Genomic DNA, 24,980 nt, shown 5'->3' with positions numbered 1-24,980 from the left:
AGGGGGCAGGTAACAGGTGAAGACCCAGAGGGAGCCCTTCTCCCTCATCCCTGCCTCCTCCCTCCCTCCGTTTTTCCCCTGAGCTTCCTTCAGAGCTGGAGGGCACCCACTATCCAGCCCCCTCCCCGCATCTGATTCCAGGGAGGGGGCTCTGTGCAGAGGACAGAGAGTGAAGGAGGGCTTGGACATCTCCAGCATTTTCTTCCCTATACCTCTCGAAGATCACCTCCCCTGTCTCTGGGATCAACGGCGACATTCGGGCGAAGAAGATCGCCAGCATCGCAGACGTGTGCGAGTCCATGAAGGAGCAGCTGCTGGTTCTCGTTGAGTGGGCCAAGTACATCCCGGCTTTCTGCGAGCTCCCCTTGGACGACCAGGTGAGGATGGGCGTGGATTTTGGGCAGTAGTGGGCACTAGACAGGGCAGCCAGGGGGCTGCTGGCCCACTTGGGATATAGCCGTGGACTGGCTTGATTTTATTTTATTTAACAAAATATGTAGCGCACACACGTGTCTGAAACTTTAAATCACCTTACAAATACTAACTCAGTTAGTTCCTCCAGCAACTCTATGAGGTAGGTACTAAGGTACTATTATTACTGCCATCTCATAAGTGAGGAAATTGGGGCACAGAGAAGTTAAGTAACCTGCTCAAGGTCACATAGCTACTATCCAGCGTAGCTGGGATTAGAACTTGGCAGGGAAGCTCCAAAGTCCAAGTTCCTAACCATTGTACCTGCAGCTCTCCCACGGGGATGTTGACAGGGACCCTGGGACAGGGATCAGGAGATTTTGGCTTAAGCTATGGCTCTCAGACTGGTTGTCTGCCTAATCCTGGGCAAATGAGTTCCTCTCTCTGAGCCTCAGTGTTCTCTTATCTGTAAAGTGGAAATGATAATATCCACTTTAGAGTGTGGTTGGGAGGATTGAAGACATTAGTGTCTGAAAAGTGCAAAAATCAGGTGATGGGGCAAGCTGCACAGTGGCCAGACCAGAGCTGGTCTCCCTAAACATTAGTTTCTTCCTTGTTTCCCACCAAAACAATTGAACTCAGCATCATATTTCCCACCGTACATTTTTTTGGAATACTAAAATGTCCCTAGGGGGAAGAAAGGGTTGAAGGAAGGTGGCGTGTGTCTGAGAACAGATGAATTTTGGAGACGCCACCCATGAAGCTCCTGCCCAGAGCACCCCTGGGCCTCCAAAGAGATGTTCCCCATCTGGGGAAGAGGAGCTGGGCTGGGCCACCTCCTCAGCTTTGGAGACAGACCCTGGTGCATTCGCTTACCTGTTTAGAACCTTTGCATAAGACACTGACAATGCATGTGAGTCTGTGAAAGCTTCTAAGAAGTCTCGTCCAGGCAGTTGTTTGACTTTGCAGAGGCCAAGACTTTTCAAACTCCTTTGGCCCCGAGATTCTCCTGGAACACCTATTAATACTGCACATTGGGACACTCTGAAAACGCTGGTTTGGCTGGTCCCCAGCCTCATACAGGGGCTGGACCCGGGGCCCTCTTCCATGGTTCCTCCCTCCATTAGCAGAGTCGACAGGGCAAGGATCTTGGACAATCCGCCCCTACCCTCTCCCCTGTTCCTTGCGCTCTGCCCCCAGTCTCCTCTGCTGGAGTCTCTACATTAATGTTTAATCCCTCCTGTTCCTTCCCAGGGGCTTAGCAGGGCAACAAGATACCCCCAACCTGAGCAATTGTTAACCTCAATTTCCCACCCAAACCTCCCTGGCTGGGGCTCAGAGCATTCTCAGAGAGCAATGATGGGTGGCCAATAACACAGGACAATCATTAACACACCACCCCGACCTCCCGGCCCACCCCCCAGAAGAGCTGCCATATCAGGGGGTTGAACCTGGGATCAGAAGGGTTCCCAGCTCCCCATTCCTGGTGTATGAGGAGCCCAGCTTGCCCAATGTAGGTGGGGCATCCCTGGGAAAGTCGGGGGCATTGTCCTCCAAAGGGCTCCCCAATTTTGTTAACATTGCCCCAGAAACTAGATTCCCAGTTGGTGTGCTTCTTGGACCTGGATACAATTGGAGAAAGAGATTGGGGCTTAGAGAGAGACAGCAATTTGCCTGAAGTCACAGAGCAAGTTAGCCACAGAACTGGGATTCAAATCCAGGTCTTCTGCTTCGTGGTGTGAAGGCCACTGGAGTGACTGATGAAAGACTTGCACAGTGCCTGGCACGCAGGAGGCTCTCAGCAATCAGCATCCTCGGCCTCCCTCCATACTGGTCGTGGAAAGTGGATTTCCCCTCCCAGGCAGTTTCCTCTTTTTCTGTTTTCCTCACAAGGTTCTATCCATGGAGAATAGAAGGGGCAAGGACAAGTGGCTGCCCAGGAGCAGCTAGAGCTAGAGAGGAAGTCAAGATGTTTGCTCATTCATTCATTCGTTTCCCCTTTCCTTCCTTCCTTCATTCAAATATTTGTTGAAGGCTTATTTTGTGCCAAACATCTTCAGGCAAATGTCTTTTTTCCTCTAACAACAATTTCACCTCCTTAGAGGCCTTCTCTGACCTCCCCATCTAATGTAGCCATTCTTGCCCCATTGCTCTCACCATCCTTTCCACTCCCCTCCCTCCCTTCTTCCCTTCCTCCCACCTTTTCTCCTTCCTTCTTTCCTTTATGCTGTGATCACCCTGCGTCCTGTGTACTTATTTATTCTCTGCTATCTGTTCCATCCTCTCTCCTATAAAATGTTAGTTCCATGAGATTAGAGACCTTGTCTCTCTTTTTTAAACATTGTGCCTCTGTTGTCTTAAAAAGTGTCTGGCATTTAGTAGGCATTTAGGATTTGATAACTGAAAGAATGAACAATCAAATTAATGCACAAGCAAAGGCATTTTAACCTTCTAGTTTGACTTGCTATAGAACCTCCAAACTCCCTAACCCAACCTTGAAGATGAGATCCTTGAGGCTACCAGCCTGGTGCTGTTTTGTTTCAGGCCACCCTTTGGTCCTCAGGCAAGCACTAAAGCAGATGGCTCTCAGTGGGCTGGCTGTGTCCTTCTGTGAGCTTGCTGGGCCCCTACCTATGACTCCAGTCTTAGAAGTCTTGCCTTGTACCCCCTGCAGAGAAGGGTTTCATCAAGCTGATTCTCTGCCAGGGGCCAGTGCTCATACCTTTGCTTTGAGAAAGACCAGCCCTGAGACCTAACATCCACATCCAAGTTCTTGTAATGCCCTCTCAGAATCCTAGAGTCCTGCAGTGTCGATCCCTGGAGGGATCTGCCAGACCAGTGATTTCCCAAACAGAATTGCACTTCAGAGTCAACTGCGGAGCTTTTTAAACACAGATCCCTGGGCCCATCCTAAACATACAGAATCAGGATCAGAATCTCAGGGCCTAAGAACCTGTATTTTCAGGCTGGGCGCAGTGGTTCATGCCTGTAATCCCAGCACTTTGGGAGGCCGAGTTGGGCTGATCACCTGAGGTCAGGAGTTCAAGATCAGCCCGGCCAATATGGTGAAACCCTGTCTCTACTAAAAATAAAATTAGCCAGGCATGGTGGTGCATGCCTGTAGTCTCAGCTACTCTGGAGGCTGAGGCACGAGAATCACTTGAACCTGGGAGGTGGAAGGTGCAGTGAGCCGAGATCATGCCACTGCACTCCAGCCTGGGCGACAGAGTGAGACTCTGTCTCAAAAAAAAAAAAAAATAGAATCTGTATTCTTACAAAGCACCCTTCATAATTCTCCATAGCTGGTCCACGGGTGGGAATTTGGGACCCACAGTTTTGGAACGTTTTGGGATCATAGACCTTTTTGAGAATCTCAAAAAAGAAAAAAAAAGCACACAGAATGTTGCTTACAGTTTCATCAGGCACACAGAAGAGGCCCAGCAAGAAACAGCTTCTTGCCCAAGGACACAGCAGTTCAAGGGCAGAGTCGGCGCAAGGTCTCTCAGCTCTGAGCGCGTGTTCTTTCCCCTTCCAGGTTTCTAGTTTTATGGGCAGTAGTTTTATGATGCCCATTTCACGGTTCAGGCAGGTAGAGGCAGAGGGGAGCATTAAGCCGACTTGCCCAGCGTCACTGAGTTGGCTACGGGCAGCCTTCCCAAGGGTACAGATGGCAAACACTGTTCCTTCTCTCTTTCAGGTGGCCCTGCTCAGAGCCCATGCTGGCGAGCACCTGCTGCTCGGAGCCACCAAGCGATCCATGGTGTTTAAGGACGTGCTGCTCCTAGGTAAGGTGGCTGCCTGCCCTGGCCAGGGCTCCAGGGAGGGCATGCCTAGCATGGCACTCACCCAGGCAAGGAGATTCACATGGTGGCATGCAAGGGCGAGGGAGACTAGTCAGGAGTGGCCCTGTCCTCAGGCTTGCGTTGGAGGGCTCCAGGACTCAGTTCTCAACCGGGTACCCCTCTCAGATGCAAGGAAATGTGGATGCAAAGCATCAAATTCCCAGCATTGAATTCAGAGCACAATCAGGGTTATCCCTGGAATTACCTGTGCATCCTTTTTTTCTTTTGACAGAGTCTTGCTCTGTCACTCAGTCTGGAGTTCAATGGTGCGAACCCGGCTCACTTCAGCCTCCGCCCTCCATGTGGTCCATGTTCAAGCAATTCTCTCCTGCCTCACCCTCCAGAGTAGCTGGGACCACAGGCGTGCAACACCACACCCAGCTAATTTTTGTATTTTTAGTAGAGACAGGGTTTCACCATATTGACCAGGCTGGTCTCAAACTCCTGACCTCAGGTGATCCGCCCGCCTCAGCCTCCCAAAGTGCTGGGATTACAGGTGTGAGCCACCGTGCCCAGCCTACCTGTGCATTCTGATGTTCTTTCTGGAGTAGGAGCAAGAGGTGGTTAAGAATGGCACAAAACCCCAGCCCGTGTCACCTGTGCCTTCATGGCATATTTATTATTTTAAACGCTTGTACAGCACACACTATGTGCCAGGGACCGTGCTCACTGCTTTGCAAACACTACCTATTTTAATACAACAATGCTATGAGGGAAGCTTGATTATTTATCCTCATCTTATACATGAGAAAACTGAGGCACAGAGAGGTTAAGAAACTTATTCAACTATAACTGGCTATCAGGGGCAGAGCCATTTAAGCAGGGCAGAGCAGTTCCAGAATCTGGTCCTTTAACCTTGATGCTTTGGTGCCTACCAGGTGGCCTTTGAATGTCATCGATCTTGTGAGTCGTTTTGGTAAATGGAGCTTGGGTCATGTGAAAGGGGTCCTAGAAAGCCAAGTTCCAAGCTCAGCCAGATGACTCGGGGCAGCTCATCTTCTGAATCTGGGATTCAGCTTCCTTACGTGACCATCCCTGCAGGCCCTCCTCCCACAGGCACCAGCTATCTTGCCAACTTAAAAGCCAAAACTAGAGGAGAGGGGTCAACCCAAGGTGACTTCCCATCCTCCCTCCCTCCCAACCCTTCCAGGCAATGACTACATTGTCCCTCGGCACTGCCCAGAGCTGGCGGAGATGAGCCGGGTGTCCATACGCATCCTTGACGAGCTGGTGCTGCCCTTCCAGGAGCTGCAGATCGATGACAATGAGTATGCCTACCTCAAAGCCATCATCTTCTTTGACCCAGGTACAGTGCACACCTCCTAAGCCATCCCTGACTCTCTCTCCGGAATGCTCTGCCAGACTTCTCCTTTGGGTTATGTACACTGAGTTCACCACCTCATCTCATGTTAACGACAGCCAGGAGAGGCCGTTTTCATTTAACAGATGAGGCAAGTCAAGATTTGAAGGGAGGGTATGGCCAGGCGTGATGGCTCACACCTGTAATCCCAGCACTTTGGGAAGCTGAGGCAGGCGGATCACCTGAGGTCAGGGGTTCAAGATGAGCCTGGCTAACATGGCGAAATCCCATCTCTACTAAAAATACAAAAATTAGCCAGGCATGGTGGTGCATGCCTGTAATCCCAGCTACTCGGGAGGCTGAGGCAGGAGAATCGCTTGAACCTGGGAGGCGGAGGTTGCAGTGAGCCAAGATCGCGCCACTGCATTCCAGCCTTGGCGTCAGAGTGAGACTCCATCTCAAAAAAAACAAAAACAAAGGGAGGATATGACTCAGCAGGGCATCCTGACTCTAAAGGCTTGGGCTTTCCCTTCTTTTACTTCTTCCCTCCATCCTTCTTTCTCCTTACTTCCTATCTTCCTCTTTTCTTTCATATTTGCTTCTTTTCCTCAAAAAATTTTATCAAAATAATATCTAGAACCGGATGTGGTGGCTCACACCTGTAATCCCAGCACTTTGGGAGGCAGAGGCAGGAGGATCACTTCAGGCCAAGAATTCAAGACCAGCCTGGCCAACATAACAAGACCTCATCTCTATAGAAACTAAAAAAAATTAGACAAGGATAGTGGTGAGCACCTGCACTCCCAGCTACTCGGGAGGCCAAGGTGGGAGGATCTCTTGAGCCCAGGAGGTCGAGGCTGCTGTGAGCTGTGATTGCACCACTGCACTCCAGTCTGGGTGACAAAGCAAGACCTCATCTAAAAAATCAATCAATCAATCAATCAATATATAAATCTACACATACTTAAAATGCAAATACTTCTCCGCATCCTACTTTTCCAGCTCTAAGTCTACTCCCCAAGAGAAGCATGTCTGATTCTTTTAATTGTTTCTTCTGGCAGTTTCCTCAACAATCGTAAATGAAAGACTAAGCCTTATATTTGTCGAATCCATTTTGGGTCGTAATGTTCCCCGAGGATGGCGGAGGACTTTGCTTTTCTCCATCACCATTCCCATCATTTCTTCCCCATTTTTCCCAATATATTTTTATTGCTATTTTTGTGTCTCTGTTGCAAGTTATGTGGTTTTATCTTTCCTTTCTTGTTCTATCAACTGTGGACAGTATCTCCCAACCCTTCACATTGCAGGATGAAGAAAAAGCATTCCTACCCTCTCCTGTGGCTCTTGGCTCTCCTCTCCCCATTCTGTCCACTGACTTTTGCACCTGCATTTATACAGAATGCATTTGTCATCAGTCTTTGTACAAAACTTCCTTTTGTTTCCCAGCATCAAAGGTGCCTGAACTCCGGAGGCTTGCTTGCCTTCCCTGCTTACATGTTAGAGGGGACCTACTGTGTGCCAGGCACTGTCCTTCACACTGCAGATAGATTACCTCTAGTAATAACAGTAATGAAAAGGCTGGGTGCAGTGGCTCACGCCTGTAATCCCAGCACTTTGGGAGACTGAGGCAGGCAGATTACTTGACGTCAGGAGTTCAAGACCAGCCTGGCCAACATGGTGAAACCCCGTCTCTTCTAAAAATACACAAATTAGCTGTGTGTGGTGGTCCGTGCCTGTAATCCCAGCTACTCGAGAGGCTGAGGCAGGAGAATCGCTTGAACCCAGGAGGCAGGGGTTGCAGTGAGGCAAGATCATGCCATTGCACTCCAGCCTGGGCAGCAAGAGCAATACTTCGTCTCAAAAAAAAAAAAAAAAAAATACATATATATATATATAGTGATGAAGTGGAAGACGAGCCCCATGTATTGAATGCTCCCTAAAGAGCTGTTTTTAAACACTTTTTGTGGATTGTCTTACTTACCAACATGGTACCTGTGAAGTAGGAATTATTATTATCTCCATTTTACAGATAAGGAAACTGAGGCATGATTAACTTGCCCAAGGTCACACAACCAGAAAATGGCAGAGCTTGGATTTGAACTTCAGACCACCTGTCAATCCCAATTTCTCTCTCTCTCAAGCCCACATTCTTACCTACCACCTGCTATCCCACACTTCCCAGAGGGTGAGATTTCTAGTTCTAGTTCCCTCCACAGCCTGGCCCAGCCTGTATCCTCTGTAGTGCTCGGCACGAGGCTGGACTGGCAGAATTGTTCTGCAAAATGGGCAGGATCACTGATGCTGAGTCAGAGGCAGCAGCCTCCAGCAATTTGAAGAGGCGGGGGACCTAGTTCAAGGCCTGGCATGCAGGAGGTGCTCAATAAACATTTGTGGACTGAATGAACTAATGAACAAACATGATTCAGTGGAAACAGCCCACTAGAAATGTGGGTGAATGTTCTTTCTGCCACTTCCTTTGTCCATGACAGAGGAAATCAATGCATTACCTCCATGAAGGTTGAGATTAAATATTGTATGACCGCTTAAGTTCCCTTCTAGGCTAAGGATCTAGAATTTATTCACTGATTTTTTTTCATTCATTCATCCAGCCATCTAACAAAAAATATACATATAGTTATAAATAAATATATATATTAAAAAAAATATATATATATAGTCTGTCACCCAGGCTGGAGTGCAGTGGCACCATCTTGGCTCACTGCAACCTCTGCCTCCCAGTTTCAAGCTATTCTCCCACCTCACCTCCTGAGTAGCTGGGATTACAGGCATGTGTCACCACACCAGGTGAATTTTTGTATTATTAGTAGAGATGGGGTTTCACCATATTGGCCAGGCAGGTCTCAAACTCCTGACCTCAATTAATTCCCCCGCCTCGGCCTCCGACGGTGCTGGGCTTACAGGCATAAGCCACCACGCCTGGCCCTATTCAATAAATATTGACTATGCATGGTGCTAGGTGGTGGGTTTAAAACGGCAAAGGCCGGGTGCAGTTGCTCACACCTGTAATCCCAACACTTTGGGAGGCTGAGGCAGGCAGATTACCTGAGTTCAGAAGTTTGAGACAAGCCTGGCCAGCATGGTGAAACCCCGTCTCTACTAAAATACAAAAATTAGCTGGGTGTGGTGGTGTGTGCCTGTAATCCCAGCTACTTGGGAGGCTGAGGCAGGAGAATCACTTGAACCCAGGAGGCAGAGGTTGCAGTGAGCCGAGATCATGCCACTGCACTCCAGGCTGGGGGTCAGAGGGAGACTCAGTCTTAAAATAAAATAAAATAAAATAAAATAAAATAAAATAAAATAAAATAAAAATGGCAAGTAAGACATATGCCTGCCCCTGCCGAACTAACAGTTGGATGGCACAACAATTACATCCTGTGTGGTTAGCAGTGATGGAGGGGCCACAGAGATTTGGAAACAGGAGGGACACAGGATGCAGACATAGGAGGGTAGAAGGGAGACTTCCTGGAGGAGGTGAAACCTAACCTGGGTCCCTAAGGTGATAGGAAGCAGGAACCAGGGAAGGGGAGCGTATTCTAACACAGTAGAAGCAGCAAGTGCTGAGGTCTGGATGAGGGGACCTCAACTGTGGCCCAAAACCCCAAGTTCCCATCGTGGCTCTGCCAACAACTGGCTGTGCGACCCAGGACAAGTCCTATCTTTGCACTGTGTCTGGATTTCCCCGTGTGTAAGATGAGACGGTTGCTGGGTGCTTATTGGATGCATTCCTCAAGTCCCGCCCTCCATCTCCTATTCCCCACTCTGCTGGTTTAGTGCCTTAGGAAATGTGGCAGAAATCTTTTTCTGCCTGTGTCTAGGAAATCATAATTCATGCTGGCGTACCCTGGTTGTTGAGGTCCCTGAATCCTTGTGCCCACACTGCTGAAGACTCCTTGTGTGACACAAGTCAGGGGACATCTGGGTCTTGACTCCCCAGATGCTCCAGCTGGACCCTGCTGCCCTCCCTTGCCCACCCTCTTCCATTGTAGATGCCAAGGGGCTGAGCGATCCAGGGAAGATCAAGCGGCTGCGTTCCCAGGTGCAGGTGAGCTTGGAGGACTACATCAATGACCGCCAGTATGACTCGCGTGGCCGCTTTGGAGAGCTGCTGCTGCTGCTGCCCACCCTGCAGAGCATCACCTGGCAGATGATCGAGCAGATCCAGTTCATCAAGCTCTTCGGCATGGCCAAGATCGACAACCTGTTGCAGGAGATGCTGCTGGGAGGTCCGTGCCAGGCCCAGGAGGGGCGGGGTTGGAGCAGGGACTCTCCAGGAGACAGGCCTCACACAGACTGAGCTCACCCGTCAGCTCCTTGGCTTCCCCACTGTGCGGCTTTGGGCAAGTTGCTTAACCCGTCTGTGCCTCAGTTTCCTCACCAGAAAAATGGGAACAAGGCAATGGTCTATTTGTTCAGGCACCGAGAGCCTAGCACATGCCAGTCACTGTTCTAAGTGCTGGCAATTCGGTAAAGAACAAGATCTTTGCCCTCGGGGAGGCTGTGTGTGTGTATGTATGGATGCGTGGATATCTGTGTATATGCCCGTATGTGTGTGCATGTGTGTATAAAGGCTCACATTTTATGATTTTGAAATAAACAGGTAATATGATAGAGTTTAACTGAAAAGGAATCCTCTTTAGATAGGGGAAGCCACAGGAGACCTCTCCGAAGTGGTGACTCTTGTGCTAAGACCCTAATGGCTGAAAGGAAATGGAAGGCTTAAAAGACAAGAGAGGAATATTCCAAGAAGAAGGAACTACTTCAAGGGCCCCGGAGAGGAGAGAGTTGTGTGTTTGAGAAAGAAGGGCAAGGTTGTGAGATGGAGGAGGTGTAGGAGGGAAGATGGAGATTGGGCAGAAACCAAATCATAAACATATGGCTTTGTCAGAAATTTGGATTTTATTCTCATTGCAACTATTGTAAGGAGATTGAAAACCAGACTAATTATTTTTATTATTTGAGACAAAGTCTCCCTCTATCATCCAGGCTGAAGTGCAGTGGCACGATCTCAGCTCACTGCAACCTCCACCTCCTGAGTTCAAGCAATTCTCCTGCCACAGCCTCCTGAGTAGCTGGGATTACAGGTGCCTGCCACCACACCCGGCTCATTTTTTAATATTTTTAGTAGAGACACGTTTCACCCTATTGGCCAAGATGGTCTCAAACTCCTGATCTCAAGTGATCACCCACATCGGTCTCCCAAAGTGCTGGAATGACAGGTGTGAGCCACCACGCCCAGCCCAGACTAATGCTTCAAACCAACCACTCTGACTGTTGGGTAGAGAGTGAATTGCAGAGATTCCTGAGAATGTCACTGTCTCCAATCACGTGATGGATGATGGAGGCTTGGACCATGGCAATGGAGCAGTGAAGATAAACCTGATCATCTATTTGGAGGAAGAGCCCACACCCACAGGATTTGCTGATTGATCAGATGTAGGGAGTGAGAGAAAGAGGAAGAGTCAAGGATAAAGTCTACATTTTTGCTTTGAGTAGCAGAAATGATGATGGAGTAATTTACTGAGATGAGGAGGACAGAATAAACAACAAGACACTGGGTCTGGGGGTGGTAGCGAGGGGTGACCTCAGAGATCCATTGTGGACTCTCTTTTCTTTTTTCCTTTTTTTTTTTTTATGAGACAAGTTCTATCTCTGTCACCCAGGCTAGAGTGCAGTGGTACAATCATAGCTCGCTGCAGCCTCAACCTTCCAGGCTCAAGAGATCCTCCTACCCTAGCCTTTCGAGTAGCTGGGACTACAGGTGCGTGCCACCACACCCAGCTAATTTTTCATTTTTGTTTTTTATAGAGACAGGGTTTCACTATGTTGCCCAGGCTGGTCTTGAACTCCTGGCCTTAAGCAATCCTTCCGACTTGGCCTCTCAAAGTCCTGGGATTACAGGTGTGAGCCACCATGCCCAGCCTCATTGTGGACTTTCATTAAGCATGAGATGACTATTGCAAATCCAAGTTATCAAGGAGGCAGTTGAATGTATGAGTCTGTTGCTCAAACACAAGATTAAAGGCAGCTCTGTGGAATCAGGGGGAAGATGGAGCCATGGAGGGAAGGGAAGAAGATTGGCCAGAGGGGTAGGAGAAAACCAGGGCAATTCCAGAATCCAAGAGAAGAGCGTGTTTGAAGGACAGTGTTTAATGGTGTTAAACTCTACAGAGAGACAGAAAGAAGGGGGGAGGAAAGGGGAGGGGAAGAGAGAGGAAAGAGTCCATTGGATTGACAGCTGGAGGCTCTTGGCAATTGTGTTGAAAGCAGCGTCAGAGAGCTGGGAGAGTGGAAACCAGATTGGAGAGTGCTCCGAAGAGAGTGAGTGAGAAGGTGGAGATAGAGTAGATAACCCTTTGAAATGGTTTGACTATGAAGGGGAGTATGAAGGATTTAGGATGACTGTAAGAGAGTGATTAGAATGATAGGTCATGGAGTCTGGGCTGCACTCAAAGAGAAATAAAGATAGAGGCCAGGCACGGTGGTTCACACCTGTAATCCTAGCACTTTGGGAGGCCGAGGCAGGTGGATCACTTGAGGCTAGGAGTTCAAGACCAACCTGGCAACACAGCAAAACACCATCTCTACTGAAAATACAAAAAAAAATTAGCCAGACATGGTGGCATAAGCCTGTAATCCCAGCTACTTGGGAGGCTGAGGCAGGACAATCACTTGAACCTGGGAGACGGAGGTTGAAGTGAGCTGAGATCATGACATTGCACTCCAGCGGGGGCGACAGAACAAGGCTCTGTCTCAACAACAACAACAAAAGGGTGGGGTGATAGTGAAAAGAGAGTGTCAGTGAATTGACAGTCTCAGTAGGGCTGAAGAATTTTTTCAATGATGGTATTAGATTACGGGAGCTGGAAGGACATGAGGTGAAGTCAAAGTGGGGATGTTGAATTCGAGATTTTCGAGGTGTTTCCGTGACTGGAGATGGCAAGGCAAGGGCGAGGTTTCTCAACATTGGTACTATTGATACTTGGAATTGGACGATTCTTTGTTGTGCGGGGCTGTCCTGTGCATTGTTCAGCTGCATCTCTGTCCTGTATCCATAAGGTGCCAGTAGCACTTCTCCAGTGGTGACAACCAAAAATGTCTTCGGATATTGTCAAATGTGTCCTGATGGGCCAAAATCATCCCCAGTTGGGAATCACTGTTATGTGATAGCTCATTTCATTCTCACTTTGACCCTGTGAACATGGGGTTATTATGAATCAGGTGTCATTGAGATCAGGATCAGGAGCCTGTGGTCTGTTGCCAGATAATTAAGTAAGAGCTCTCTGGGCTCAGTTGTCTCATCTGTAGAGTGGGCTAATAATAGTATCCATTCTATAGGATTGCAGCGAGGATTAAATTATGTGAAACATGAAAAGTGCTATACAACAGTACCTGGCACATGATACTTGTTAATTATCAACAATTGTTATTTATCACTGAAATAGATGTACTGTAGAGATCTCTTGCAAGCGTTGAAATTCCACCATCGTCATATTACTCACCTTAGGCTATTATTAAACCATACCCCATGTGGCATTTTTACTCCCTGACACATGTTTGAAGTGGTTACTGTGTTCCAGACAATCTGCTAGGCCCTCAAAGAAAGAAGAAAAATACATCTGAAATTGTAATGCTCATAGACAGAAGAAGTGGTTGTTCCTAAAAGTTGTGTTACAAATTACTATGAGAAATCCAAGGAAGGAGAATCAGGGGAGGCTTCTAAAGAGAGGAAATACATGAGCTGGGATTTGGGCTTATGGACATGGAGCAGGTTTGGGGTGGAAAAAACATCTCTGACGGAAGCAACAATGTGAGCAGAAGCATAGAGATAGGAAAACACAGGGGACACATAGATGCTATAAGTAGGTCAGTTGGCTGCAGCAGAGATGTGGGGGATGAGGCTGAAAGTTGAGGCGGGACCAAATGGTTAAAGGACTTGCACTCCAAGGAGCTTTGAGAGCCATTGATTACGTCCATTATGTTACTATGTGACCAATACACTACTCATTAGAACATTTATGTGATCTCAGAGCTTCCTTATATGCAGCTTGTGCCTTTCAACTCACTTTTGTTCTCTTGGTTTTTTGGGGTCCTCTTAACACCCTCATGAAGTCTACAGATGGGAATGGTACACCCTAGTTTACTAACCCAGGAATAGGTACCCAACAGGCACTGCCAATATTGGATGGGCAGGTTGATTGGCCACGCCTGAGGAAGATGGCGTCCCAAGGCCTGAGGTCTGCATCCCAGACTCTCCATCCTGATCGACCTTCTCTACCTGCAGGGTCCTCCAGCGATGCACCCCATGCCCACCACCCCCTGCACCCTCACCTGATGCAGGAACACATGGGAACCAACGTCATCGTTGCCAACACAATGCCCACTCACCTCAGCAACGGACAGATGTGTGAGTGGCCCCGACCCAGGGGGCAGGCAGGTGGGCAAACTCTGGGGCTTTACCCTGCAAAGGGTGAGGATGGGGCTTAAGAGAGGAGGCAGGTGAAGGTGGAGTCTAGAAGGTAGAACCAGGATGCAACAGTTTTCTGGGTTCCAGGGTAGGGAATAAAGGGCAAGATTGTCCATTTGTTGAGGCTGTTTATTCAGTAAGGTGACTGACAGCCTTTACTGAATGAAGCCATTGTTGGGATGAGGCAATCCACTGGATGAGGTAACCCATTGAGTGAAGACGTTCTTGGGTGAGAATTCCATTAGTTGACATTGTCCATTAGGTAAAATTGGTCATTGAAGTAAGGCTGCTCAATTGGGTAAGGCTATCCATTAGACAATTAGATGAGACTATCCATTGGGTCAGGATGTCTGCTGGGCTAGACCATCCTCTGAAACCTCCAAAGTATAAACTTGTCATTGGACAAAGCTCTTCAAAGAATAAGATTATCAATGGGATGAAGTGATCCACTGAGATGAGATGATATTTTACTGACATTGTTCTCGGGGGAAGTTTTCCATTGAACAAAGTTGGCCAGTTTGGTCAAATTTGCTCTCCAAACCTGCCATGAGAGTGAGGCCAATTAGTTTCTATTACTCATCTCCTAAATATCCAAGAAATGGTATTTTTTGAGCCAGTTGGCCCAGGGTTTCATCAACTGCTGCTCCCTCTCCCAGGAAAGAATATCCCTGTCACCCATCCCATTGTCGTTGAGGACAGCCAGGCCTGGGCCTTGGTTTGGGAGAAGAAGTCCAAGTCTGCATATCAAATAAATGATGGAGGAGATGGGTGGTAGGACCTTCCAGACCTCATAAAACTTACGCTTTATGATCTGGGACTCACCGAAGGTTGAGCCATAAAAGACCTTAGGGATTATCTGGTTTAATTAATTCTCTCATTTTATAGAGGAAGAAATTAAGTCAAGGCGGGGTGGGGTGGGAGGGGAGAACTTTCCCAGGGCTCTTCATTTGCTCCCACAAAGGCTGAAATTTTGAGCAGCCCCTATCTGTCTGTTTGTCCTTCCAGCCACCCCTGAGACCCCACAGCCCTCACCGCCAGGTGGCTCAGGGTCTGAGCCCTATAAGCTCCTGCCAGGAGCCGTCGCCACAATCGTCAAGCCCCTCTCTGCCATCCCCCAGCCGACCATCACCAAGCAGGAAGTTATCTAGCAAGCCGCTGGGGCTTGGGGGCTCCACTGGCTCCCCCCAGCCCCCTACGAGAGCGCCTGGTGATCACGTGGTCACGGCAAAGGAAGACGTGATGCCAGGACCAGTCCCGGAGCAGGAATGGGAAGGATGAAGGGCCCGAGAACATGGCCTAAGGGCCACATCCCTCTGCCACCCTTGACGCCCTGCTCTGGATAACAAGACTTTGACTTGGGGAGACCTCTACTGCCTTGGACAACTTTTCTCATGTTGAAGCCACTGCCTGCACCTTCATCCATGTCCAACCCCCGACTTCACCCCCAAAGGACAGCCGTCTGGAGATGACTTGAGGCCTTACTTAAACCCAGCTCCCTTCTTCCCTAGCCTGGTGCTTCTCCTCTCCTAGCCCCGGTCATGGTGTCCAGACAGAGCCCTATGAGGCTGGGTCCAATTGTGGCACTTGGGGCACCTCACTCCTCCTTCTGCTGCTGCCCCCACCTCTACTGCCTCCCTCTGCTGTTGCCTTGCTCAGCCACCCCGTCTTCTCCAACACCACCTCTCCAGAGGCCAAGGAGGCCTTGGAAACGATTCCCCCAGTCATTCTTGGAACATGTTGTAAGCACTGACTGGGGACAGGCACCAGGCAGGGTCTAGAAGGCTGTGGTGAGGGAAGACGCCTTTCTCCTCCAACCCCACTGCATCCTCCTTCTTCAGGGACTTGGGTGGGTATTCGGGGTGAGGATCTCTGCAGGCCTTCAACCTGAGAAAACAAGCCCAGGTTGGCAACCGCAACAGGAACTTGGAGTGGAGAGGAAAAGCATCAGAAAGAGGCAGACCATCCACCAGGCCTTTGAGAAAGGGTAGAATTCTGGCTGGTAGAGCAGGTGAGATGGGACATTCCAAAGAACAGCCTGAGCCAAGGCCTCGTGGTAGGAAGAATCTGGCAAGAATTGAGGAAGAATGGTGTGGGAGAGGGATGATGAAGAGAGAGAGGGCCTGCTGGAGAGCATAGGGTCTGGAACACCAGGCTGAGGTCCTGATCAGCTTCAAGGAGTATGCAGGGAGCTGGGCTTCCAGAAAATGAACACAGCAGTTCTGCAGAGGATGGGAGGCTGGGAGCTGGGAGGTCAGGTGGGGTGGATGATATAATGCAGGTGAGAGTAATGAGGCTTGGGGCTGGAGAGGACAAGATGAGTAAACCCTCACATCAGAGTGACATCCAGGAGGAATGATCTCCCAGGGCCTGTCTCAAGCTCTTCCTTACTCCCAGGCACTGTCTTAAGGCATCTGACATGCATCATCTGATTTAATCCTCTCTTCCTCCCTATTAACCTAGAGATTGTTTTTGTTTTTTATTCTCCTCCTCCCTCCCGCCCTCACCCGCCCCACCCCCTTCTAACCTAGAGATTGTTACAGAAGATGAAATTGCGTTCTAAGAGGTGAAGTGATTTTTTTTTCTGAAACTCACACAACTAGGAAATGGCTGAGTCGGGACTTGAACCCAGGTCTCCCTGGATCAGAACAGGAGCTCTTAACTACAGTGGCTGAACAGCTTCTCCAAAGGCTCCCTGTGTTCTCACCGTGATCAAGTTGAGGGGCTTCTGGCTCCCTTCTCCAGCCTCAGAAACCAGGCTCGTTCTTCTGGGAACCCTGCCCACTGCCAGGACCAAGATTGGCCTGAGGCTGCACTAAAATTCACTTAGGGTGGAGCATCCTGTTTGCTGATAAATATTAAGGAGAATGCATGACTCTTGACAGCTTTTCTCTCTTCACTCCCCAAGTCTAGGGGAGGGGTGGCAGGGGTCTGTTTCCTGGGAGTCAGGCTCATCTGGCCTGTTGGCGTGGGGGTGGGACAGTGTGAGCAGTGTGGGGGCAGGGGAGGGCTAAGCCGGCCTGGGTTTGAGGCCTGCTCCGGAGACCGTCACTCCAGGTGCATTCTGGAAATATTAGACCCCAGGATGGAGAGACCAGCATGTCATCCATATGGAATCTTGGTGGCTTTGCGGACATTCTGGAAAATGCCACTGACCAGTGTGAACAAAAGGGATGTGTTATGGGGCTGGAGGTGTGATTAGGTAGGAGGGAAACTGTTGGACGGACTCCTGACCCCCACTCAACACTGACCCCACTGAGTGGTTGGAGGCAGTGCCCCAGTGCCCAGAAATCCCACCATTAGTGATTGTTTTTTATGAGAAAGAGGCATGGAGAAGTATTGGGGCAATGTGTCAGGCAGGAATCACCACATCCCTATGGCAGTCCCAGCCAAGCCCCCATTCCCAGCGGAGACTGCACCCTGCTCAGAGCTCCCAAGCCTTCCCCCACCACCTCACTCAAGTGCCCGTGAAATCCCTGCCAGACAGCTCAGCCTGGTCTGCGGTAAGGCAGGGAGGCTGGAACCATTTCTGGGCATTGTGGTCATTCCCGCTGTGTTCCTCCACCTCCTCCCTCCAGCGTTGCTCAGACCTCTGTCTTGGGAGAAAGGTTGAGATAAGACTGTCCCATGCAGTGCCGTGGGCAACAGTGGCCCTTCATGGGAACAACCTATTGGAGCAGGGGGTCAGTTCTCTGCTGGGAATCTACCCCTTTCTGGAGGAGAAACCCATTCCACCTTAATAACTTTATTGTAATGTGAGAAACACAAAACAAAGTTTACTTTTTTGACTCTAAACTGACATGATATTAGAAAATCTCTCTGTCGCTCTCTCTCTCTTTTTTTTTTTTTTTTTTTTTTTTTGGTTACTTGAGTTGTGGTCCTAAAACACAAAATCTGATGGACTAACAGAGGGTTGCTGGGGGGACATGTGTGGGCACAATTTCCCCACCAAGACACCCTGATCTTCAGGCAGGTCTCAGGAGCTCCTAAAAATCCGCATGGCTCTCCTGAGAGTGGACAGACGAGAGGAGAGGGTCAGAAATGAACGCTCTTCTATTTCTTGTCATTACCAAGCCAATTACTTTTGCCAAATTTTTCTGTGATCTGCCCTGATTAAGATGAATTGTGAAATTTACATCAAGCAATTATCAAAGCGGGCTGGGTCCCATCAGAACGACCCACATCTTTCTGTGGGTGTGAATGTCATTAGGTCCTGCGCTGACCCCTGAGCCCCCATCACTGCTGCGTGATGGGGCAAAGAAACAAAAAACATTTCTTATTCTTGTGTGTTTTAACAAAAGTTTATAAAACAAAATAAATGGCGCATATGTTTTCTAAGTCCTTGGACAAGTATCTTTTCTTTCAGGTATCAGAAATAAGACTGAATCTTCTGGTTCTACTTGGGGGTTAAAAAAAATTTTTTTTAAGGAAGAATGAGAATAGTTTTATAGTTCTTTGTGATGTGCAGAATGTTTCTGTGTCCATTATAATTTTTCAGTCTTCACATCAAGAGGTAAGCAGTTAGACATGATTACTCCCACTTTCCAGATGAGGAGACCAAGGCTTGGGGGAAGTGACTTCTCTTGGGAGGCAGAGGTGGACATCTAACCCTGGTCTCTTGATTCTAAGTACTTAGTATATGGAGAGAGTGAAAGCTGATCCCCCTTCTTGAAGAGGGGAGTGATGAGGGGAGAGTGCAATGGAAAGATCCGGAAGAATGGCAAGAGGGTCCAAGGGTCTGTCATCCTCCACCAAGGTTCAAGACAGAGCCTTTTGCTGTGTCGCCTCAATCTGCCAGCAATGGAAGATGAGTAGCTGTGGGGACATTTCATAAAAGCAAGTGGTTTTTTTGTTTTGTTTTGTTTTGTTTTCTTCTAGAACAGGGCTGTGCACAGTGGCTCACCTCTGTAATCCCAGCACTTTGGGAGGCTGAGGCGAGAGGATCACTTGAGCTCAGGAGTTCGAGACCAGCCAGAGCAATATAAGGAGACCCCATCTCCACAGAAAATTTAAAAATTAGCCAGGTATAGTGGTGTGTGTCTATAGTACCAGCTACTCTGAAGGCTGAGGTGGGAAGATTGCTTCAGCCCAGGTGTTTGAGGATGCAGTGAGCTATGAATGCAACACTGCACTACAGCCTGGATGAAAGAACAAGACCCTGTCTCAAAACGTAAATAATAAGTAAAAAGAATAAAAGCAAAAGATGTACTTGAGAATCTCCAGCCAGATCTGTAGCCACTGCGGTTCTCTCCAAGGCTAAACTATTATAGGAGGGTGGCCTTGTGTCTCGGTCACCACAGACCACAGCGTTCCATTCACTCAGGGTTGTGCTGGAGCTGGCTTGTGAGAACTGACTGTTAGCTTCTCTTCCCAACTCCATGTTTGCCAGTGCCACACTGATAGCTTGAAATTGGTTATTGCTGGAGTGTTTACACCACAAAGACTAGCAAACGCTACGAATCAGGGCTTTTGCTCCTGGAGAGCCCGTTGTTAACATTCACCAGCACACCACAGCATTCGGCGATGGCTGGACCGTGGGATGCCTACATATGGGGACATCCTCCTTGGGGATGAGGGTAGAGCAGGGTGATCCTTTCACCTCTTCCTTAAGGGAGGGGACAAAAGTTCTGGTCTGGGAAGCACACGTTTTGCTGATCAGTGTAACCTTGGGCAGGTCACTCCGCCACTCCAAGCCTCATCTGTAAAGTGGGAATGATATCTCCCTCCAGGGCAGGTGTCAGGATTCAACGGAATGAGATCACAGTAACTGTGAGAGCTCCCGTTACATGACGAGTACAAGTGAACTCTTCATGCGCCCCTTTCTAGCGAGAGGTTAACCATGAAACTCTCCAGCCTTCAGAGCACCCATTCGCTGTCTACCTGATCCCTAGGGCCGCTCCCGCCTTCCCCTGTGCCTTCCCTCCACTAGTCAGCACCAGGAAATATTTTTGATAACGTTGCAACGGAGGCCTTGTTCATGCTGCCGCCATCGGGGACATGGGGGGGTAGGGGCCAGAGGAGACTATTTCAGTCCTAAATTGTGCTTAATAAATCCATATCAAAACCATAAACCCTTGGCTGCCATAAATTCCTCTACCCTTGGTTCCTCCACCTCATCAGCCCTTTGCCCTGGTTAATCTCAAATCTCAGCACAGGCAGCCAGAGCTTCAGGTTTGGTTTCTATTTCAGTTGCTAAACAGCATCAGCTCAGGTAGCAGACAGTAAAATTCCAATTTTAGAGATGATGAAACTGAGGTTCAGAAAGGTGAAGAAACTTGTCCAAGGTCACACAGCTAGAGACCCCGCGGAGACCTGAGCCCATGCTTCTACCACCCAGGTAGCCTGATTAAGAAATGGGAATTCTTGGCTGAGCATGGTGGTTCACGCCTGTAATCCCACCACTTTGGGAGGCCAAGGTGGGTGGATCACCTGAGATGAGGAGTTCAAGACTAGCCTGGCCAACATAGTGAAACCCTGTCTCTACTAAAAATACAAAAATTAGCTGGGCATGCTGATGCATACCTGTAATCCCAACTACTCGGGAGGCTGAGCCAGGAGAGTTGCTTGAACCCAGGAGGTGGAGGTTGCAGTGAGCCGAGATTGTGCCACTGCACTCCAGCCTGGGTGACAGAGCGAGACTCCATCTCAAAAAAAAACAAAAAAAAAAAACGGAATTCTCAATTCTCAAGCTTCTCAGGGAGACAGATTTGAGGTTTCCTCTCATATCCTTGTTTGGTGGCCCTACAATTAAACCTCTTTCTCTGCTACAAAACAATGGAAAAAAACTGGAATTTCTAAGGCTCCTCTTTTTTTTTGAGTCAGGGTCTCACTCTGTCACCCAGGCTGGAGTGTAGTGGCACCATCATAGCTCTCTGCAATCCTCCTGCCCCAGCCTTTTGAGTAGCTGGGGTACAGTGTGCCAGCACACCTGGCTAATTTTTTCTTTTATTTTTAGTAAAGATGAGGTCTTGCTATGTTGCCCAGGCTGACCTCTTTTTAGCTCCTCTGAAAAGTTGTTTCCCCAAGCCATGCTACTAGAAGCTTCTTATTCCATCATTCCATCATTGCTCAGAGTGGGGACCAGAAGTAGAAGGGACCCTGGGTGACAGGCTGCTTGAAGATCCAAAGGAAGTTTCATGCAGTGTGAATGGTCTGTCATCCCAAATTGGTGAAATTGTCCTATTTCCTCATTTGTGGAACCCAGATAACCTTTGATCTACACTTCTCAAATCCACGTATCATATGTAAATTCCAGGATGTGATCTCACAGGCCTGAATCACAGGATCCCAGGCAGCTGTTTGACGATGGTGGAGTTAGACACCAAATCATGATGCCAAGGACATTTACTGGGCTCTTCCTCTTTGCCAAACATGGCTGGACATAATTTAATTCCCACAACAACCTCTGAGGCTGTCATTCTTGTGGTTCCGTTTCACAAATAAGGAAACAAGGCCAGGCATGGTGGCTCACGCCTGTAATCTCAGCACTTTGGGAGGCTGAGGCAGGTGTATCTCCTGAGGTCAAGAGGTTGAGACCAGCCTGGCCAACATGGTGAAAGCTCATCTCCATTAAAAATACAAAAAAAAAAAAAAAAAATAGCCGGGCGTGGTGGCATGTGCCTGTAGTCCCGGCTACTCGGGAGGCTGAGGCAGGAGAATCGCTTGAACCCGGGAGACAGAGGTTCCAGTGAGCCGAGATCATGCCACTGCACTCCAGCGTGGGCAAAAGCATGAGATCCTGCCACAACAACAACAACAACAAAGAGGAAACAGGCTCAGGAGGACAGAGGAAGGGACTTGCCCAAGGTCCGCACACAGCTGGTCACCACTCCATCGCTGGTGTGGCCGCTGATCTGATGCTCATTGTCTGACTCCAGGGGCCAACGTGAGGCCTTGAGGAAGACACTGGTGACTCCGTCACTGCGTGGTGGGCACAGAGGTAGTGTGAATGGTGGAAAGCTCATCTCATGACAGATGTTGATGAGCAGAGCCCTGTGCTGGGCACCCTGGGATTATGGAGAAGCAATAGCATGAGGCGCCTCCCTCCTAGAGCTTTCAGTTTTCATACGGACAGGGGAAAATTAGAAGCAGTTGACGACAAGAGCCAAAGGGGTGAACGTGACAGCTGGTGAGGTGGTGGGGAGGGAGAGGTGACTGCACTCTGGGAAAGGGAGTGGTGTATGCTTTGAAGGACGATTCAGAGGCAATAATGAGGCCAGACAGAAGTGCACTCGAGGCTGAGGAGTGAGCAGCAAGTGGGAGGAGGCAGCGGGAACTCTGTGCATGGGGGCAGGACGAGGGCTGGCATTTTCCAACCTTCGTGCACATGCCAGCTTGACCTCTCCATACCCAAGGACTGCTGTAACTTCCATTCCTTATTTTTCGTTAAATCAGTTCATCATGATTCCCTTTAAACTTCAGGTCACCGACATAAATAGGAAACCAGCATCATTTGCCGTAAATAAGAGGTGATGGCAAAATTAGTGAAAAGAAAACAATGTTTTTCAGCTGCAGCCAGGTGGAATCACCCCAGGGAAAGCTCTGTTCTTGCTTTCTTATTAAAAAGGAAAACTGACAAATATTACAGAGATGTTAAGGGCATACACGTGCCCAATGGAGACTTTCTCCTTAAAGCTTTCAGAGGCCTGTAAAGGACAGACTTTGGGGACAATATCACTTAATACCTTCAGTATGTTTCTAAAACTTCCCCCAGTTCCACTGGAGGCCCTCATCCCACTTCTGGAAGCTCGCTCACTAGGACAGCTGGTTTGCACACAAGTAGTGGGGACCTCAAATACCAGACAGAGGAGTCTGGAATTTCTTCCAGGGAAAAGGAAACCACTAGAGGTTTCTGTTCGGTTGGTTTTTTGAGAGGGGTTCTCGCTCTGTCACCCAGGCTGGAGTGCAATGGCGCAATCTCGGCTCACTGCAACCTCTGTCTCCCAGGTTCTAGCAAGTCTCCTGCCTCAGCCTCCCAAGTAGCTGAGATTACAGGAGCCCACAACCACACCCAGCTAATTTTTGTATTTTTAGCAGAGATGGGGTTTCGCCATGTTGGCCAGGCTGGTTTCGAACCCCTGACCTCAAGTGATCCACTTGCCTCGGCCTCCTAATGTGCTAGGATTACAGGCATGAGCCGCTGCACCCGGCCCACTGGAGGTTTGAGAGCAGTGAAGGTTGTAGGCAGATATGTATATATGTATATAAATATACATACATATATAAATATATATAATATATATAAATACATATACATATATATACATATGTATATGTGTGTGTGTGTGTATATATGTGTGTGTGTATATATATATATATATTTTTTTTTTTTTTTTTTTTTTTTGAGACAGGGTCTCCCTCTGTCACCCAGGCTGGAATGAAGTGGCGCAATCACAGCTCACTGCAACCTCTGCCCCCTGGGCTCAAGTGATCCTCTTACCTCAGCTTCCTGAATAGCTGGGACCACAGGCAAGCACAACTATTTTTTTGTATTTTTAGTAGAGATGGGGTCTTGCCATGCTGTCTAGGCTTGTCTTAACTCCTGAGTTCAAGCAGTCCGCCCGCCCCGGCCTCACAAAGTGTTGGGATTACAGGCGTGAGCCACTGCACCCGGCCAGACCTGTATCTTTAAAACATCACCTTGGCTGCTTTGTAGCAGACAATGGAAGGGGTGCAACTGTAAGCTGGGAGACCAACGAAGACACAAATGTACTGGATCAGGCGAGAGGTAGTAATGCCCATACCAAGATGGTGGCAGTGGAGTAGAGAAAAGCACCAACCCAAGAGACTTTTATTCATTCATTCATTCAATCATTCAACAAATATTTAGTGAGTGTCGATGTGTTGAACATTTTTCTGAGTCTGAGAGGTAGGCAGGGGTGAGACGGGAGGTAGCCTTCTAGGCCATGAGAAAGATCCTGGATTTTCTTGTCGGTATAGTGGGAAGCTCTTCATTTTTGAATAGAGAAGTGATATGATCTGCTTGATGTTCTTAAAAGGCCACTCTCTGCTGTATAGAGAATGGCCTATGTGGAAAAACAGTGGAAGCAGAGATGCCCACAGGTGGCCTGGGCAGTGGTCCCGGTGAAAGATGATGGCAGCATGGACTAGGGTTGTGGAGTGGGCAGAATTTTTTAAATGCCCCCCCCAAGACGCCTGCCTTTGGTGCATACACACCTTCTTTCAGTTATCCAATTAGACATGAATCTAGGTGCTCCAGTGAAGAGATTTTGCAGATGTAATTTAAGTCCCAAACCAGCTGACTTTTTGATAGGGAGATATTCTTTGGTGGGCCTGACCTAATCAGGTGAGGCCATAAAGGGAGCTGGGCTCTTTCTATGAAATTAGAAATGTGAGAAGGATTCCACATAAGGGAGAGTCTCTGTTGCTGGCTTTGAACACCAAGGGGGCACTTGGCAAGGGATGCAAGTGGCCTCTAGAAACTGAGAGACCCCTGGCTGACAACCAGCAAGAAAATGGTGACAGGGTGACAGTCCGACAACCATGGTGAACTGAATGCAGGCAACAACATGAATGAGCTTGGATCCTTTCCTAGAGCCCTCAGGTAGGTACACAGCCCAGTCATTTAAGAACCCGAGCAGGGAACCCAATCACGCCACATCTGGACTGCTGAACTATAGACCTGAGAAATCACAAATGGGCAGTGTTTTCTTTTCTTTTCTTTTGAAATGGAGTTTCGCTCTTTTTGCCCAGGCTGGAGTGCAATGATGTGATCTTGGTTCACTGCAACCTCCACCTCCCAGGTTCAAGTGATTCTCCTGCCTCAGCCTCCCAAGTAGCTGGGATTACAGGCATGCACCACCACGCCCAGCTAATTTTGTATTTTTAATAGAGATGGGGTTTCACCAAGTTGGCCAGGCTGGTCTCGAACTCTTGACCTCAGGTAATCTGCCCACCTCGGCCTCCCAAAGTGCTGGGATTACAA

The 24,980-nt window shown here is 48.6% G+C and overlaps 1 protein-coding gene across 5 annotated transcripts in view; it reads left to right on the top strand.

Moving 5' to 3' along the window:
- The window catches only part of HNF4A (hepatocyte nuclear factor 4 alpha), a 79,873-nt gene extending 59,767 nt beyond the window's left edge, over positions 1 to 20,106 (top strand). For 2 of the 5 annotated variants that reach the window (XM_032142064.2, XM_032142062.2), the window contains exons 5-10: positions 222 to 377; positions 4,109 to 4,196; positions 5,404 to 5,559; positions 9,561 to 9,797; positions 13,856 to 13,978; positions 15,044 to 20,106. In XM_032142064.2, the coding sequence (XP_031997955.1) occupies positions 222 to 377; positions 4,109 to 4,196; positions 5,404 to 5,559; positions 9,561 to 9,797; positions 13,856 to 13,978; positions 15,044 to 15,186 (903 nt within the window). In that variant the 3' untranslated portion in view covers positions 15,187 to 20,106. Of the gene's footprint in view, positions 1 to 221; positions 378 to 4,108; positions 4,197 to 5,403; positions 5,560 to 9,560; positions 9,798 to 13,855; positions 14,009 to 15,043 lie in introns of all 5 variants that reach the window. The other 3 variants (XM_032142060.3, XM_032142059.2, XM_032142061.2) reach the window with 2 other exon arrangements.
- Positions 20,107 to 24,980: the final 4,874 nt, after the last annotated feature.

The sequence above is a fragment of the Hylobates moloch genome, unplaced genomic scaffold, assembly GCF_009828535.3.
Source record: "Hylobates moloch isolate HMO894 unplaced genomic scaffold, HMol_V3 SCAFFOLD_21, whole genome shotgun sequence".
Taxonomy (NCBI): Eukaryota; Metazoa; Chordata; class Mammalia; order Primates; family Hylobatidae; genus Hylobates; species Hylobates moloch.
Note: the sequence above shows the minus strand (reverse complement) of the source record. Positions and strands in the feature narration are given on the sequence as shown.